Raw genomic sequence first — 18828 nt, 5'->3', positions numbered from 1 at the left:
ATGATCTACTTTAGACGTGAAGAAAAAAGCATTGCTGAACATGCAGGCACATGCAGGACCTCTGTGCAAAACACATATGTAAAATGAAGAAATAAAATACATGTGTAATCCAGAATAATTTGTCACACTGTCCAACAGAAAACATAATAACAGGAGGAAAAATAAAAAAAAATTATCCTGATATGAGATGAGGAACACCACAATTATATTTCAAAGAAAGATCTGCTGCTGTTTCATACTGACCTGTAGTGACTCTTCCAGAAGTTAGATCTACTGCTGCATCTGTTGCCCCAACTCGATAATCAAAGCTATTCTTGCTTTTGTACACAAAAAGACCAGCTTCTGATAAATTAGTGTCAGACATGGATGGTTTCATACCTCCAAATCCTCTGTACCCATATGGCCCTGAGCGATCATACTGATAATGGTCATCTCTGTAACCAAACCGATCTTCAGGCAGTGTGGTTGGAGGCTGCTGTGCTGTACAGCTACTGCCAAATGGTAATTTATAAACCACATCACAACAAACAGCTCTTCCCCTTGAAGTCAGATCAACAGGCTTTTCATCTTCTTCTATTACACTGGTGACAACTCCTGAACTAACTTCATCCACTGTCACCACTGTTCTGTGGGATTTTGTGGTGCTAAGGTCAACTGCTCCACTCTCTATTAGCTCCTGGGATGTGGAGACATCAGTCCAACCATTTGTCATACCAACAGGAGGTACAGTAACAGGCATTGCAGTAGCCCATGACACTGCATGTGTTGAAGTACCCAGGGATAAGTTTATTGGCACTTCATCTCTACCTGCAGAGAATGCCTGGCTGCCTATTACTCTGTATGCAGGCTCAAAATGTTTTGATGTTGTCAGCTGCAGTGGTGTTGTCATTGCATGCCCCAGATCTACAAGGCTCTCTGTACTTGATGTGTAACTTACAGTAGCTGTGCAGGTCATTATTGTTACTGTTTCTGAGACTAGTGCTAGAGAGGGTTCTGCAGCTGACACAGTGCTAAGATTTATGATAGCTGGTTGGACTGCACTTACTGGCCGCCCACATATATCGCTTGCCATAGTTTGTCTTCTCACATCCATGGGAACAGCAGACAGATCCATACAGCTGTCTGTCATTTCAATATCCATTTTATCCATTTTAGTTAAAGTACGAAGGTCAATAACATCACCAAACAGATGGAATCTTCCCTTCTCTCTACACCGGGGTTGCTCACCTATTTGTGTTGGCTCTGGAGGTATAGTAATGGAGACATTACCTAAACCAACAGTGGGAACTGAGCTTTTAACCACAGACACTGTGGTCTTGGTCACCTCTGTTGTTATTAACTGTGTTACCGAACTAGGGACTGTTTCAAAAGTTGATTGTGCTGTGACAGGAACAGTGGCAAGCGTTTGCAAAGCACCTGAAACATACATGCTGTGATCTCCCATACTTTGAATCTCCATGGCTTTCATAGATGGAGTAAACAGAGGCTGCACATTTTGGGGAAGCTGTTCCTTAGAGGATGACCCGAAAGGCCAACTGGTAATAGCTTGACTAGTTATAGACTCTGTGGGAGTTCCAGGTTCAGATGGTAATGTGATAACAACATAGGTTTCCTGCGAGGGTTTGGTCAGCCTTGGTGAAGATTTATTAGAGTGTGGAGACAAAGGGGACGTAGGGGATGTCAACTTGCACTCTGCTGAAGAGACCAAATTCAAAGTCATACTTTTCAATGACAAACCTGTTGGTTTTGACTGACCTGTTGGTTTTGGCTGTTTCTCTGCTGGCTGATGAGCAGCTGTTGGGAGCTGAGGAACTGCTGGCTTAGGAGCAATTGGAGGCTTAGTTACCTCAACGGGCCTGTGACTGAACACAAGCCCCGCTGGAATTAAGGATGGCTTGGGTGGCACAGGAGGTGGTGTCGGGGTGTATATTTTTTGGGCAGATGCCATGTTGTTCTTTAACACCTCTGTGGCCTCTATGGCTACAACACTAGTAAATGAAGGTGCCACTGCAGGAGTTGTTGTCACTGGAGTCTTAACCTGTGGCTTCTTTTTGGGATAAATAGCTGGCTTTGGTGGAGTAGGTGGGGGTAATGGTAGGGGAGGTGGAGGTGGTGGAGGTGGAGGAGGAGGGGGTGGAGGTGGTGGAGATGGTTGGGTTGAAGAATCCAAAGGAGAGCTTCTAAAAAATGAGAATACTTTGGATGTTACAGTAGGAACTGAAGAAGCAATAGATGGTAATGCAGATACAGTGCTGGTCTTAGTTGTAACATGGGTAGTAGATACAGAGGATGTGACTGGGGCTGGCTCTGATGTTACACACTCAAGAGGTAGGTCAGATGCTGCCTCAGCCAAGTTAATCCTTGTCATGTCAAACTCAGCTCCTTTGTGTACATCCTCAGAAAGTACTTTAGCAATACCAGCATCAGCTGTACTTTTAATTTTTCTGGCTGTGTCTTTTTCTGGTTTGGGTGAATCAAAGGTAGTGGAGTCAGAAGTATATTGCTTGGGTTTTATAGCCATAGTTGTGACGACAGAAGGTGCATTTTCAGGCAAAGAAATTACACCACGATCCACACTTGCCATATCTGTGGATACAACTGTCTTTTTAGGGAGAACAGTAACAGGTTCATAAGGTGTGCTTATTTCAGAATATTCTTTTGTGAAACTTAAGGGAACTTGAACTATTGTGCCAATACCTTCAGGATGTACTAATTTACCTACAACATCTGCTATGTCTACATAACCTGCAGTTGTGCTATCTATTCCAGTAATAGGTGATGAGCTATCAGTGGTACAAATTGAAGATGTAGATGATGTAAGAGAAGGTGTATCGTAAGGTAAAACTGATGTCACACTTTCTGATGCCTCAGAGTAGGTCAACATTGACGTTTCGTGAGAAATGATTTCCTGAACTTCTCTGGCATAATCTGTTAGGTATTCATCTTCTATTTCTTCTGTAGTAAAGTGCTGAGTTATTTTAACATCTGGAATAGAAAGCACTGTGCTGCTGACTGAAGCTGTATCTGAAACTGTCAGAGGAGCACTTGAAGCTAAAGATTCACCATCCCCTATATCTCCAACTATAAATACGTTTGTATCTGGCGCAGGAATTAAATCAGATGTCGGCTGAGTTGGACTGGAGCCTGGCGTTAGCTGCATTCTTTGTCGTTTCATAAGCTCCTCATAAGCAGCATCTGCATCTAACAACTGCTTTTCCTCAGTGGTGGAAGTTACAACACTGTCAAGTACAACTATCTCATGACTTTCTGGTATAATGTAAGAACTAGACACAATGTCTTCTTGAGGCACAATTGAATGCAAAGGCTCTACACTGTAATAGTCTCTCTGTCGATCTACAATTTTGTGCATAGTTTCTTCATAAATCTGATCTGGAGGTTTTATTTTTTTCTCTCTCCCTCTCTGCTGAATAAATTCACTACTTTCATCTTGTCTCATTACAAGATTAGCATCAATAGTTCCATTATATGTGTCCTCTACTAAAGATTCATAAATATAATCCTCTATTAACATGCCACCATATAAAGAGTCTTTTTCAAACACTTCTTTTTCATTTGCACTTTGAAATAGTTTGGATTTATGGGATTTGTGCATCATTTCCTCATATACCTCTTCAGCACTTTTTAATGTTTTTTGACTACTTTCTTCTTTTAGGACCCCAACAGGTTGTTCATCTGTTGGAGAATATAAAGAGACAGCTGTAGGCAACTTATAAACCTTTTGCACTTCTATTATTTTTTCTGGACTGATTTCAAATCCTTCAGGATCTGACTCAATACTTGGTGAATATTCAGAACAGGAAGACCGGTGCAGCTCCTCCATTTCTGCTGCCTGTCGTAACTCTTCTGTTGGAGATGCATCTTCAATAGGAGAAAGATTACTTGGTGGGGTCTTTGGACGTTCCCGTCTTCTCTGTGCTCTTAGTTCATCTTTGTCTTTCTTAGATTTTTTGCTAGAACTCTTTCTTTGCTGCTGTTCTAATTCACGTTGTTTCTCTTGTTCCTTTAGCAGCTCTTCTTCCTCCCTTAGCTCCTCTTCTTCTGAAGAGTCTTCAATGGTGGGAAGAAGAGGACCGTGTGACCGGTGTCTGGCTTTGCGCTGCTGTTTGCCTTCTCCTCCCATTTTTTTGTGACTAGGACTGCTGTCACTATCTTCATCGAGAGATGACACAGATGTGGGAGATGTACCTGGAGTAAAACTGGAGGCATGCAAACTAGAAGACCCTTCTCCCCTGGATCTGTCTTCTGGTGAATCTGTAAGACTCTCCATCTCTAGCTCTGGCTCTTCATCAAAATATAAGCTACCCTTCTGTGGTTCAGATTCCTCAGAATATGTATTTGTTATTGTGCTGTTGAGTTCTATTGTTTTGAAACGTCTAAGGCCTCCACCTCCTCCAGTTACAGTGAGTTCTTCACTGTCTTGACTTTTGGTTTCCCTATATTTTGGTTCTGGGCTTTCATCAAAAGTTTCATCATCATCATCATCATCATCATCATCATCGTGCCATGAGTGACGTCTTCCAGCATCCTCATCATAGCTTGTGCTACTTTTCCGCATCATCCTTCTATGTTTTCCAGCTGTCCCTTTAGCTTTGATTTTCGCTTCTTCCTTCTTTTGGCTTTCAATTACACTGATTTCTTTAAGCTGGTTCCTAATGAATTCATCATCTTCAGAAGCTGAGGCATCTTCATCAGCACTCATTTCTATAATCTGTTTTCGAATGAAGTCTTCATCATCACCTGATCCTAGACTGTCTTCTCGTTTGTACTCATCGCTACTTGAAGAGCCAACACTAGTTCGTCTTTTTCTTCTTGGGACAGGAGAATTTTCACTCTCACTGCTGTCTTCTACAGAATCATAGCGTTGCCTTCTTGTTGATATATCATCTACTGCATCCGTCTTTTCCTTATAGTCTTTCTGAGTTGGAACACTTTGTTTTCCATCTTCTTCAAGACCTTCTTCATCTTCTTCTTGAATGTCTTCCAGATCCTCCTCATCTGAACTGTAAGGTTCTGGAGTCATTGGCAAAGGCTTTGTTCTATGTGGATCTTTTGTCTGTTCGCCATATATACCATAAAGATCTTTGGTCTTCCCAGACTCTTCCTCAGCAAGTGTACTTGCCTGAGCTTCCAAAATTGATAGAACGGTACTTTCCAACTTGGCAAGATCTGAGGGGCTTGAAGGACTGCCTTCTCGCGAAAAAGTGTCTTTTTTAGAAAGTTCCTTGAGTAAATCTTTTTCATCACTGGGGATAAGACTTGGAATTTCACCAAGTGAACTTGATATCCCATCAGAAGAATACCCAGTGTCACTCAGACCTTGTGGACTTCTCTGTTGCTGAGAGATTGATGTGTCTGATTTGTCAACCTCCTGCTCCTAGAAAATAAATATGTATATATATATCAATTCTTAATGTCGCCAGGCAATTACATACAAGGCTTTTTCTCAAAGAAGAGTTATGTCCCCAATGAAACATTATGATAAGAAGTATTTTAAACCAGAAGATCAAACCATAAATTAATGAAACACTAATTTTAGTAGGCAAAGCTCTTAAAACATCTAAAAAAAGATCCTCAAATTATGAGGTTTTTTCAATTTAATCTAATTATGCTTTGCATGACAGTTCACACAGGCAACTGATTTAATCATGTTAGGCGCTTAATGATCTTTTATTTTTAAACATAAATAAATACTGTAGTCTATCTTTCAGAACACTTTCTCATTATAGTCTGTTGCACAGTAGTAGATGATCAATGCAAGGTTTTGATGGGTTTAGTTTAAATGTGGTTTTTTAATCACCTAGGATACAAAGCTGACTAAGTAGTTGTAGATATAGTAGAACAGGGATTGCTATATTGCAGCCTGCAGCATTTCTGGCATCTACTGCCTCCTTTCCCAATGTAATCTCCCGTCCCCAAGAATAACCTCACCTGCCAGGATGATGGGCCTTTGGTTTCTGCCTCCCAGTGCTGAACTCTCTAGGATGAAGCAGAATGCATGAAATACTGAAGTGAGTGAATGGGATCTGGAACACCACAGAATCTACTGCATGGCAGAGTGCACAAAAATTCAACTGGGAGGAATTTTCCCAGTGCCTAGGTATAGAAGCAGATGGGCTCTAAGTTCCTTGGTAATGTAGGTAGTTGCTGCTGCTAGAAAAGTGGAGTCATAAGGAGAAAAACAGGAAGGTCAGCCAGTGATCTGAAGAGAAGAGAAAAAAGCCTACGAGGCAGACACACCTAACTGAAAACCAAAACCAACCCAATCTTCCCAGCTGTACTAGCCTTCCTTATCACTAGTTAAAAGTCCCTGACTACCCTCCTAACTTCCAGAACTTTCCATACATGACCAAGTGCTTCTAGCCTCCTTTCAAGGTGACAAAACCACCCATCCATCTCTTTTGGCAATACCTTCACCCCAAGGATACTCCTGTTTTTGAATGAGACTTATCCCTCAAACTGTCTCCCAGCTGCCAAACATTCCTACACCTCCTAGCGACAAGGGCCCCCCATCCAGCTAATAAAATATCTTATCCTCCCCTAAATGACAGGAACCCATACTGCCTCCTAGCTGACAACATATCCCACTTTCACTGACAAGTGTCCCTGCCTCCACTGGCATCTTGAAAGCCATTATCCAAAAGCCTCCTGCCCCCCATGCCATGACAAGTTCACTACGCAGGTTTATGCCTTCAGTAAATAACTAAGCAATATTCGGCACCTTTGCTGACCAATATTGGCCATCCCTGGACTGTAGCAAATGACTGATTTGAAGCTTTGTTTTGTCTACTTATTTTATCAGAAAAAAGTTGTTTTTAATGGAAACTTATTGTGAAGCAAATCTGTTATTGAAATGGGGTGAACAGTTACTTTTACTATTACACTTATATTTACCTTCAGGTCTTTTTAATTATAGAGAGTTTATTTGCAATTCCATTTAAAAAAACCCTTGTAGAAAAATATTTCTTATTGCCAATTATTAGAGTTTTGAAGATTAATCAGGGTGAGATTTTTAAAATAATTATGATTTATATTCAAAGCACCTTACCATTGTGCTGGATGTGTTGTGTGTGTATAGACACACTGTGCTAAAACAACTACCCTCTTCATACTGTATATTAATTAATGTTATATTAATACATTGGTATCAGTCTCAGCTACATTGGAATGCTTTACCGTACACTTTGCAAAGTTAGGTATTAACCTTTGAATAGACGAAATACCGTGTGCCCAAATATCTGATATCAGGACCAATGCCATTGTATTTTCTAAGGCATGCGCCACGAGAAGTACTCACTTCTTTTGACAATTCTGGTGGTAACCCTGACACTAAAATGCTATTGAGAGTTAATCTATTGGACTCCAAACATTTTTTGTTCAATAACAATTGGGAAATCAGTATGACCCAGGACACCATTTATCTCTCCTTACTCAGAGAAAACTACCCTGGAAATCAACAGCATCACATCTAATCTTCATATAAGGGCCACACTAAAATATAACCTTTAAAAAACAAAACAAAACAGGTTTGCCTGTTTTCTTTCCTTTTGCCAACAAAGCAAGCATTTAAAGGAAATTTTTCAGAGCATGTCTATGTCTTATTTTAGTCACTTGAACTTTTCCATGAGGTTTTCACATCTAAGGTACACCTCTACCCCGATATAATGCGACCCGATATAACACGAATTCGGATATAACACGGTAAACCAGCGCTCCGGGGGGGCGGGGCTGCGCGCTCTGGCAGATCAAAGCAAGTTCGATATAACACGGTTTCACCTATAACGCGGTAAGATTTTTTGGCTCCCGAGGACAGCGTTATATCGAGGTAGAGGTGTATATCTGGACTTGGAGCTGGGGGTGTGATTCCCATCTCAAGGAGACATACTCGCCAGGGCGCTGATTGAGCTACCATGCTAAAAATAGAGTGTAGCTGCAGCAGTATGAGCTGCAGGATGGGCCAGCCACCCTCAGTACGTGCTTAGGGTCTCTCATGGGCTTGTACTTGGGGCAGCTATGCTTCCTGCCACTCACACTACTGCGGTTAGATTCTGTTTTTAGTTCTCTAATGTGATGAGAACTAGCATGAGTATGTCTCCTAGACACCCCAGCTCAAAGTGTAGACGTAACCCTAAAACTTTATACTCATTCAAAATCTATCTGTAATTATTTATTTATTTTAGCTTTTATAACATGGAGCCTTTCATGGATAAATTTGATGAGCTACTAAATTAAAACATCGATCAAATTAAAATCATGATCAAACAGACTCCTAGGGCTTGACTGCCTCACTAGGTCCCATTGGTGAAAGCCAATGGAACCTGGGCTGTAGGTTCCTGGCTGTGGAAAATCCTCCCAGAAGAGACAGTCGCCTCTGTTTTGCTGTGGTCTGGAGCCAGCAGGCATAGACCAGACAGGATGAGTGGTCAGGGCAGGGCCATCCCTAGCCATTTTGGTGCCATACGCAGCCCCCCCCCCCCCCCCCGCGGCAGGCCTCTGTGTGTGTGTTGGGGGGTATCTGGGCCCAGGCCTCCGCGGGGGGCAGGGGCAGGCTTGGAGGGCAGGGGGGAACCGCCCCCCAGCACGAGCTGGCGGAGGGGAGCAGGTTGGGGCCAGGTCGCTCCACTTCCTGCCGACCGGTGAGTGCAGGGCAGGCCCGACCCCGCACTCACAGGGTAGAGCAACTGCTCCCCCGGCGCCCAGCCTTGTGACTTGTGGCGCAGGGAGGAACCACCCCCCAGCACTCACCGGCGGCACAGCTGGGAGCCAGCGGAGCAGAGTGGGCTGGGGCCGGGTCGGTGAGTGAAGGGTCAGGCCTGCCCTGCGGCAGTCCTCAGGGGAAGGGCTGAAGTGGGGGCGGGGATGGGGTGGAGCAGGGGTGGGAAGAGGCGGGGCTGGGGTGGGGGCCATAGGTAAGAGGCAGCGCAGGGGCTGGAGCAGCATGCAGCTGCGTAGGGCACCAGGAAATTTGGTGCTCCAAATTTCCTGGTGCCCTACGCAGCTGCGTTCTTTGCGTATGGGTAGGGACAGCCCTGGGTCAGGGCAGCCAGGAGATGAACCGATTCAGGCACATCCCCCTCTAGCTGCTGCTGACAGGGCTATCTATGGAGTCCAAACTGTAATTTATCCCCTGCTATCCCCTGACAGAACAGGCTAAAAGAGCTAGAGGTAGTTCTACTGCTTGTCGTCCCAGCGTTGAACACTGCCAGCCCAAGCTCTTCTGTGCCCTTTGGTCCCTTGCCTAGAAACAGCCTCTCTTGTAATCACTGAATAACAAATGAGATGACAGCTTATAAACATTTAGTCTCTAATCCGCAATGAGCGTTCTTACTGCATTCTCTGCATAGAGCTCCCCTTGCTACCAGAGGGAGCTCTACTCATGGAATTGTGTAGTCCGTAATAGGGGCCTGCATTGTGCAGAGAAGTTCCACATTGCACAACTGGGGAGCAGAATTTGCTCTAAAATATTAACGTGCTTCTATTAGCTATAACCGGGGTCAGCAACCTTTCAGAAGCGGTGTGCTGAGTCTTCATTTATTCACTCTAATTTAAGGTTTCGCGTGCCAGTAATACATTTTAAGGTTTTTAGAAGGTGTCTTTCTATAAGTCTATAATATATAACTAAACTATTGCTGTATGTAAAGTAAATAAGGTTTTAAAAATGTTTAAGAAGCTTCATTTAACATTAAATTGAAATGCAGAGCCCCCCGGACTGGTGGCCAGGACCCGGGCAGTGTGAGTGCCACTGAAAATCAGCTTGCGTGCCGCCTTTGGCACGTGTGCCATAGGTTGCCTACCCCTGAGCTATAAGAATATATGTAATGAGCTTTTTAAAAATCCACTATGGGAGGAGAACAATTTACAAGAATTTATTTTACGCCTTACGCCCATGTGTATAGTTGCGTGTCTGGTGATACACATCATGCAAATATAATAAGACACATCAGAGTGTTTTGAGGCAACATACATCTAATTTACCTGTGATGTATCATTGCATGCCTCATATCACTTCTTACATTCAAGGCAATTATAACTGTAGAACAACTTGTTTTGATGAATGATGATATTTGAAGGAAAATACAGTGCGCGTGAGGGCTATGTAGGTGGGATGGTGAAATTACTGTTACCACTGTCAGAGAACAACATTAGGGGCCTGAAGTTGATGGCAAACATATAACTGCTTCACTGTCAAAACTAGAAGGGACTCAGGTTCATACAGTCAAGTTCAGCAGGCTTTCCGGAATGGTGTACAAACCTACAGGGCCTTTTTTCCGTAAGCTTGCCAATTTAAACCCTGCTCCAATTCCCACCTAATTCAATGGTAATGTCTTTCTACTGGCAGAGGACAAGATTATTTTTCCATGGAGTTGGACTGGCCTGCTAGAGAGGCTACATTTGCAGTTTTCATTTTCATTCCTATGAAAATTAAAAATGTGTCGGAGGTACCTATATTACAGCAATTAAACCCTCTGTTTAAAGCTCTAAATCACTGCAGCCTTAGAGGCAGGTGTGGCCTAACAGCTGCAGCAGTTGACGGGGACTCAGGAGACCTGGGTTCTCTCCTTGGTTCTGCCACTCACCTGCTAGACAGTCTTGAGGAAGTCACTTTACCTCTCTGTTAACTAGCAGGGCCGGTGCTACCATTTAGGCAAACTAGGCGGTTGCCTAGGGCGCCAAGATTTGGGATCACCAAAAAGCGGTGCCCCCAATTTTTTTTTTACAGCGTTCTTACACCCCCTCCCCGAGCGCGCAGTCACCGCTCCACTTCTCCCGCCTCCCAGGCTTGCAGCGCCAATCAGCTGTTTGGCGCCGCAAGCCTGGGAGGGGAGGAGAATTAGAGCGGGGGTGGCGTGCTGGGGAGGAGGCGGAGCAGAGGTGAGCTGGGGTGGGGAGCTGCCGCACGGCTCCCCGGGCCGAGGGGGTTGGGAGCTGCCACGGGGGTGCCTCAGGGCGGGGGGGGGGGAGCTGCCGCAGGGCTCCCCACCCCAGCTCACCTCTGCTACGCCCCCTCCCCGAGCACACCATCGCTGCTCCACTTCTCCTGCCTCCCAGGCTTGTGGCGCCAATCAGCTGTTTGGCGCCGCAAGCCTGGGAGGGGAGGAGAATTAGAGCGGCGGCGGCGTGCTCGGGGAGGAGGCGGAGCAGAGGTGAGCTGGGGTGGGGAGCTGCTGCATGGCTCCCGGGGGGGGGGGGCAGGCGCCTCAGGGCGGTGGGGGGGCACAAGGTGGAAGTTTCGCCTTGGGCAGGAAACTTCCTTGTACCGGCCCTGTTAACTAGAGATGTGTGTCTGTTACCCAATCTATTAAAGGGGATGGTGATACTACCTTCCTTTGACAAGCACTGTATAAGAGCTAGGTATTATTAACTATTTCCTGTAAGAGTTTTTCATTTTCCAAATCCCCCTTATTCTTACATATTTATCCATCACTCAGATTCTGACAATGTTGTTCAAGGTATCTCTTTATAATATTCCCTGGCATGGTAGGAATGACATTACTAAGTAGAGACGGTAATATTTAAATGTTTTGTGGCTAAATTGCTTACAGATGTCAAATTATTTAGATTAAATTAGAATATTGTTCAAAAGAAAATGAATGTTTAAAAGGTATGCTATGTAAATTTTCTAAGACTGAGTCATTCTTACAAGGATTAAGAACAGACCTGTGCAGAGAATGGAAACTCTGTTTTGTTAAGGAGTTGGAGATTTAAAAATCGTTCTGATTAGGAATTAAACCCAATAATTTTGAAATTCTCGAAGAAAGAATTTTTTTAAAAGAAGTGGTTTGGGGTTGGTAAAAACCTTTTTTTTTAATTTTATTTTATTTTATAAAAGATAATATAGTACAAAATAAAAAAATCATAACAAAAAGACATTTTGAAAGGAAAAAATTGCAACATTTCATTATAACTTCAAAACAGGATGTTTCAATATTGTTGGAACTTTTATTCAATTAAATGAAATACTGGCAAAATTGATGCAATTTTTTAAATTGTTTAAATTTCAACAGAACTGAATTCTCCAATGGAAAATGTTCTGGTCAAAGTTTTTCTGAATCAGCTCTAATTAAGAAACAATGAATTACTAGAAAGACCAGTGGTTGTGTAAGATTTTAACCAATGAGAAGAACATACACATTTTGGCAACTGTATATTTGTTAAGACACATCAAATTTTACAAACCAGTAAATGATTCTTTGACATCAAAGTTGTCACTTATCACCCTTTAAAATGCTGGAGAAAAAGGGCTTTGTTTTGGTCCCTTTGAATTTGTCCAGTCTCCTCCCTTACTACAGCTGGTCAAAAATGCTGACTTCTTTATGGAGTATTTTCAAAAGATCTTGTGTAAATATTCTGGATAAAATAAATTAATCATAATACTGAAAAATTATGACCAGCTCTACTTTCTCACTATGTTCAGGCACTCAGAGAAAAGCCCCTTCTAAACTGGTCTTTCCTTCCTCCTCCAATTATTGATCTTGTAACTCTGAAACTTAGCAGGTGTTTTGACAGATAATACATAATGGAGCAAGATAATGCACGGACAAAACCTAAAACCAAATAATTGTAGCAGGGCAGTGTTGTCAAGTGGACCGAACACAGGAATAGGAGCCAGAAACTAATGAAGTCTAATCTTGGGTCTAATTACTGACTCAATGGCTTTGGGCAAGTCCTTCAGAATCTGAGCCAAAGCCCAGTGAAGCGTTTCCATTGATGTTACTGGGCTGTGGATGAGGACCTTAACCTCTGTATGAGTATGTATATGTTGCAATCAGAGGTGTGATGACAGCACGTGTAAACATACCCAATATAGCTTTAATTTAGCTCGTGCAAGTACCAACAGCAGTGAAGCTGTGGCTACACAGGTGTCAGCATGGGCTAGCCACCCATGTAAGTACTCAGGGTTCTAGATGGGCTTGTACAGACCATGCTGAAGCCTGCTGTTGTGACTTCACTAATGGTACTCACGCTAGCTAGATTAAAGCTATCTCGGATCACATGCTGAAACCACGCACCTCGGCTGCAATGTATGCTTTAATTTCGCTCTCTGTTAAATGGGAATACTAACATTGATCTATCCCATGGGAATACTGTGAGATGTAATTAATGTTTGCATAGAGATAGCAAACTGCATATAGCAACTGTAAGTGCTAAAATTTATTACCTTTTCACTCAAATCCCTACTTTAAAAATACTTCTTATAGAAATCCTTTAACTATTCCTCTCCAAAATTCATTTTAAAAAATATTCTGCACTGCCTGGAGATTGACCTGCACCAAATCAAGAGGTGTAAATGTGCAATCTACTCAAATTGTTATATTCTGTCTTACTTAGTTTACAAGAGCCCTGGGGCAAGATTGTATCTCCTGCCGTTTGTTGTACTTTAGAGAAAACATTAATGGTGTTCAATAAATAACAATAAATTTTCATAATTGCTTTTAGGAAACAAACTAACAGATGTACAACTTATTTTCACATTGGTAGAAACTAAGAAGGATTTCCCCAGTGACCAAAAAAAGAAGGAAAGGAAAAAAATAATGTAACCCTTGCATTTAAAAAATTAGTATCTTTATCAAAATGTGTGTTATGTTTCAAAGAGTTCTGGTTTTAATAATAATAATAATAAAAATTATATATATAAGTAGCTCCTTTCATGTGTAACTCCAATTGCTTTACAAATATTAACTAAGTAAATGCCAAAGCTTCACTCTGGTAATGTGGAGTATATGTTTATCATTATATTCATTTTATAGATCAGTAAAGTGAGGTACAGAAGGCTAAATCCCATTCACCTTATTCCAGCAGTCTCCTTGATTGTAATAAGTATTTAGTGGTACTAACACAAAAAGAAAGTGAGCAAGTTTTCTATACAGAAATCAGGTGAAATACCATGATTAGTGTATGAGTCTGAGAACTAGCAACAGAACCCTGGAATCTCAGACCTATGCCCTAAACACTAGGCAACATTTTTTAGTCTTTGCATAATACAAAATGAAATTATAGAAATTGAAGAATCGGGCTGGTTGAAAACTGTTCATCAAATATGTTGTTAGAAAGAAAATTGGTTTTTTCATAAAACAAAATATTCTGTGAAAAAGTATCTCTTGTCCATGCAAAATTCTGATTTTTTGTTGAAAAATCAAATGCCCCCAAAATGAAATCTTTCCGCCAAAAGTTAAAATATGTTGTTTTGGATATCCTGACACTGTGCCACATGAGAGTTGTAGTTCCATTTCCTTACAGCCCCATCCTTCTCTATAGACTGGGCTCCCATTTTTAAAATGCATCTTCTCATCTCCCATGATGCATCCTGGCTAGGACTCCCATGGTGCAATTACCTCCCCTCACCATAAGGAGAGACCATGGTGTATCATGTTAGATGTTGTCAGGGGTGAAAGTAACTTAAAGGACTTACCGTTAAGCCGGAGTCCTGAACGGGGGTGTGGCCTCAACCGGAAGAGGTGTGATCTCAACCAGAAGAGGCGGGACCTTTCAAGATTTAAAGGCCCTGGGGCTCCGGCTGTGGCTGGGAGCCCAAGGGCCTTTAAATCACCCTCGAACTACCAGCTGCAGAGGCGGCTGGGAGCCCCAGGGCTCAGGGGCAAATTAAAGGCTCCGGCCGCCAAGGAGCTCCAGGCCCTTTAAATCACTGTGGGAGCCCTGCCGCCGCTACCCCGGTGGGTTTTGTTGTTGAAAAATAGACCAGCTCTATTTGAAAGCTTTTATCACACCTGGCAGACATGAAAGAATTTCCCTTCACCCACCCCAATACTTTTCTAATGAATGATCAATCACTAGTTCAAAGTTAATTAGAAGGAGCACAATTTTTCATCTCCCACAAAATATGTATAAATCATTTTTTTAGCCACATTTAATTGACGAATGGCTTAACAATTACAGTAGGTACAGGAAATTCGTCTGTACAGTGCAGCCAGGTATATCAGTTAGTACATGCTAACATTCATTGATTTATGTGAATGGAAAGTCCATATATAATTGCAACTAGAAAACATGCAATTTTCCACAAGAGAAGGAAATAAGATATACAATGTGGATGAGTTATATATTATGTATGTAAGTTTACTACAAAACATAGCATTAATCCTATACTGGGATTTAGTATTGCAGACCCCTGTATCATGCAAATCCCATTTGCCTTCGGTGGGCCAATGCAACCCCACATGGACATAAAAATCTGTATTAGCAGATCCCAAAGAAGGATGAAGGCCCATGAAATCAGCACGTTTGCCCATCATTTCCGGACTAAGAAATATAGCTATTTTATAATTTATACTGGTCACTTCCTCCAAATCAAAATCTCTACAGCAAAAAATAATCAAGAGAGACCAGTGAAAACTGTCATTAACAGAGTGAAACATTGTTGCAGCTTGGTTCTCCCAAGGATTGAGATCTATGAAATATGTGTATCAGCTTCAACGATTAAAACTGAACAAAAGCCTAAAGGAATCTACAACAGCCATTAAAAAAAGAGAAAGATTTGAATCTGACTTCAAAAAAGCAATTTTGGTTCAGTCTCAGTTCTGAACTGTAGAGACTGAAAATTATGCAAACTCAAATGAAAACCCATACAAGGGCACTATGAGCTCTGTTGCGCAAAGCCTTACTGACAGTTATCACCCTTACCAGTGAAAGACATCCCATGTCATTGCAACAGCTCTGAGAGTAAGGACCACTCACATAAGTACGGGTTTGCAGAAGCAGGTCCTTTATTGCCTACAGTAGCAAAAGGAAAAGAAAAAAAATCTTACTGTTTTTTCTTTCACTGTTTCCACATGATCAGGTCTTGGCAAAGGTGCTACTTGAGCTAGGGTTTCTTCTTTCTGGATTTTTTCATGTTTGGATACCATTTGTGGAATCCCAGTGGCCAAATCTTCCTTCTTAATCTCCTCTTGTTTCTTAACCTGCAATTCCTCAGGAGGTACTTTGGCTTCTAACTTCTCCTTGATACCTTGTCCTTTAGTCTCAACTTTGACGTCCTCTTTTTTGCCCTCTGGGAGGAATGGTTTCTCTTCTGGGAGTACACATTTTTTGTCTTCTTCCAATTTGCTTATAAGTTGCTTTACATCTGAACTTATCTCCGGAGGAATTTTATCCACTGACGCCGTCTTTGCCAGTTTCCCCTGTTGATGTTTTGGATCGTCCTTCTGTATTCCTTGGTGAATTTTATCAGCTGAGGGTTTCCTTGCCAGTTTCCCCTGCTGAATTTTTGGAGCTTCCTTCTGAATTCCTTGCTGGATTTTATCAGCTGATGGTATCTTAACCAGTTTCCCCAGCTGGAATTTTGGATCTTCCTTCGGAATCCCCTGGTGGATTTTATCAGCTGAAAGCGTCTTTGCCAATTTCCCCTGTTGAAGTTTTGGATCTTCCTTCTGAATCCCCTGCTGAATTTTATCAGCTGAAAGAGTCTTTGCCAATTTCCCCTGCGGAAGCTTTGGAACTTTCTTCTGAATTCCTGGTTCTTCTTTTGATTTTTCCACTATTTGGGTAGGCAGTGCTGCAGTTTTCTGAGGGTGATCTGACTCGGTTGGCATAGGCTGGCTCTGAGGAACAACAGATGGTTTGGATACTGATTGTGAAGGGGCTGCCATTGGAGGTGGCATTTTGCCCATATCCCCAAGTTGTCCTGATATTGCTCTTTGTCTCTGGCAGTTTAAGCACAGCCATTCTTGTACCTATAACATAACAAACAACATTAAATAAAATAAATATTTTTGAAAGTAAAATCATATTGTGCTTTTGGCTGTTATTGTTGTCACTACAGTACTTGTAATCAAAATCCTATGCACATTGTACACAATTATTTTCCTGGTTCCCATAGATAGCTTTTGCTGGAAGACTCACACCATTCATCTAAACCACACAGAATGCAACATTTTAATGCAAAATTTAATGCATCGAAAGTAACAGGAGGGCATAAATACCCTTGAAAATTTTATCATTCACCCAAAATATTGCTGTTCTTTTCTAGAAAGCTTGCCCATATATGCCTAACATCTAAGCCTCTTATACACATTGAGACAATACCTTCCTGTATGTTTGTTCATCATTGTAATAGGATGGTCTTTCTGTTTAATGGACTGCTTTGGACTTTTGTTTATCTGTTTTTCCGATAGAGATTAGTTCTTTTTCCCTATTCTGGATTTTCTAGTTTTGTGTGATAAAAGTGTGTGTGAGAGACAATGGGATATGAATGAAAGATAGGTCATCCTTCTTTTGTTTTCTTCTTCCTTTGGTAAATCGTTGCTGCATTCTGTCTCTCTTTCTACCTTTCCCAGAAAACTAGGAAAAGGACAAATGGCAAATGGGCACCTGTGCATAAACTCATGTTGGTGGTTGCCTGGCTACAGAAGAGTCAGATTGCTTTCAGCAGAACTTGGCTATAGTTGCAGCAGGTTTCAAATGAGAACCTGAGACATAGTAAACAGTATAAAAAAAAAACCAGAAACCTCTGGAGAAGGAGTTAGCCTGGAAACTTTAATTCAGAGCCAGCTAATGAGCCCCATTATTGGACCAAGATCCTTATGCTGTAAATTACAGAAACCTTTGTTGTGTTTTTTTTTTGTTCTTTTCAACAAGATGGGGGAAGGCCTAATAGATTCAATTTCTTTTACAGCATTTGGACTGGAGCTCCTATTTTCTTCATAGTGCCAACCCAGTGGCTTAGTGTCTGTTGAAACACCTATCACTTGGAGGGTGTTATTTGGAAACATAGAATATAATAGAGAAATAACAGTGATAGTAATAATATGTTAGAAAACAGTGGCTGAAGAACAGAGACCCCTTTAATTTCTACATCAAAGACATGCTTCAGATAATTTTAGAATAGAAGTATTCTTGCAAAAAAAAAAAAAAGGTCTTTAAAGGCTAATCCTACAATCACAGAGGTAGAGCTGGAAGGGATTATGTTACTGACCTGGGAAGAAAAAAGAAGAATGTGCATCCAGTTCTGCAAAGTGTCCAGGGCCAGATTTACAAAGGTATTGAGGCACCCAAAGATAGAGATGGGTGCCAAATGGCTAGGCGTCTAACTGCCATTGAAAGTCAATGAAACATAGGTGCCTATTTCACTGTGGCACTTTTGTAAATACCACTAAGTGCCTATCTGCATGTTTTGGCACCTAAATGCCTTTGTAAATCTGGGCCTCAGCCACCAAGCACCTCACATGAGGTGCTCAGCCCTTGTATTCTTCTTTTCTTCCCACAGTGCAGTTTATATTTTGCTCTGTCATACTCAAGAATGGTCGCAACTGAACGTCAAACAGATTAAAACTAGCAATTGCCCTGTCATTTTGTTTCTGTCCTTACAGGCCGCTTATGAAGTCTTACAAGGCCAAGAATAATAACTGGAATTCTGTTAAGCATTCCACCAATATCTTGCTGGCTCTAGGCCAAAATAGATTTAGAAAATATAATAAATAAGAAGAATTGTAAATTATTTATTAGAATTGCATATGAAAAGAGTGTTATGTGTGAATCAAACACTTATAAAAACTAAAGTGCAAACACGACAAGGTATGAAGAAGGGATTGTTTAATATTTAAAATAGAAGTAGCCTTCTTTGTCAGCAAATAGATCATTATGTTGCTAGCATCCAAAATGAGGGATATCTGCACTTTAGCATGGTTCACATATTTTGTCTAAAATTGCACTTACCTACCTATTATTTTACTTTTCATTACAATGCCCCATACACATGAGTACTAGTAATTGTCACTGACACAGAAGCACATAAAGCATTTGAAATAATTGGTAATTTTCCCCCAATAAAGACTGCAAGATCTAACTCTTTACTGA

At 41.6% G+C, this 18828-nt stretch overlaps 1 protein-coding gene across 1 annotated transcript in view; it reads right to left on the bottom strand.

Annotated features, from left to right (window-relative positions):
• The window catches only part of PCLO (piccolo presynaptic cytomatrix protein), a 554357-nt gene that overhangs the window by 258087 nt on the left and 277442 nt on the right, over positions 1-18828 (bottom strand). The window contains exons 4-5 of the mRNA XM_065409113.1: positions 15783-16706; positions 244-5395 (exon numbers count right to left, since the gene is read on the bottom strand). Of these exons, the coding sequence (XP_065265185.1) occupies positions 244-5395; positions 15783-16706 (6076 nt within the window). The remainder of the gene's footprint in view (positions 1-243; positions 5396-15782; positions 16707-18828) is intronic.

This window comes from Emys orbicularis, chromosome 1 (assembly GCF_028017835.1).
Source record: "Emys orbicularis isolate rEmyOrb1 chromosome 1, rEmyOrb1.hap1, whole genome shotgun sequence".
Lineage (NCBI taxonomy): Eukaryota > Metazoa > Chordata > Testudines > Emydidae > Emys > Emys orbicularis.
The sequence above is the reverse complement of the archived record's forward strand: the minus strand, read 5'-3'. Positions and strand labels throughout refer to the sequence as shown.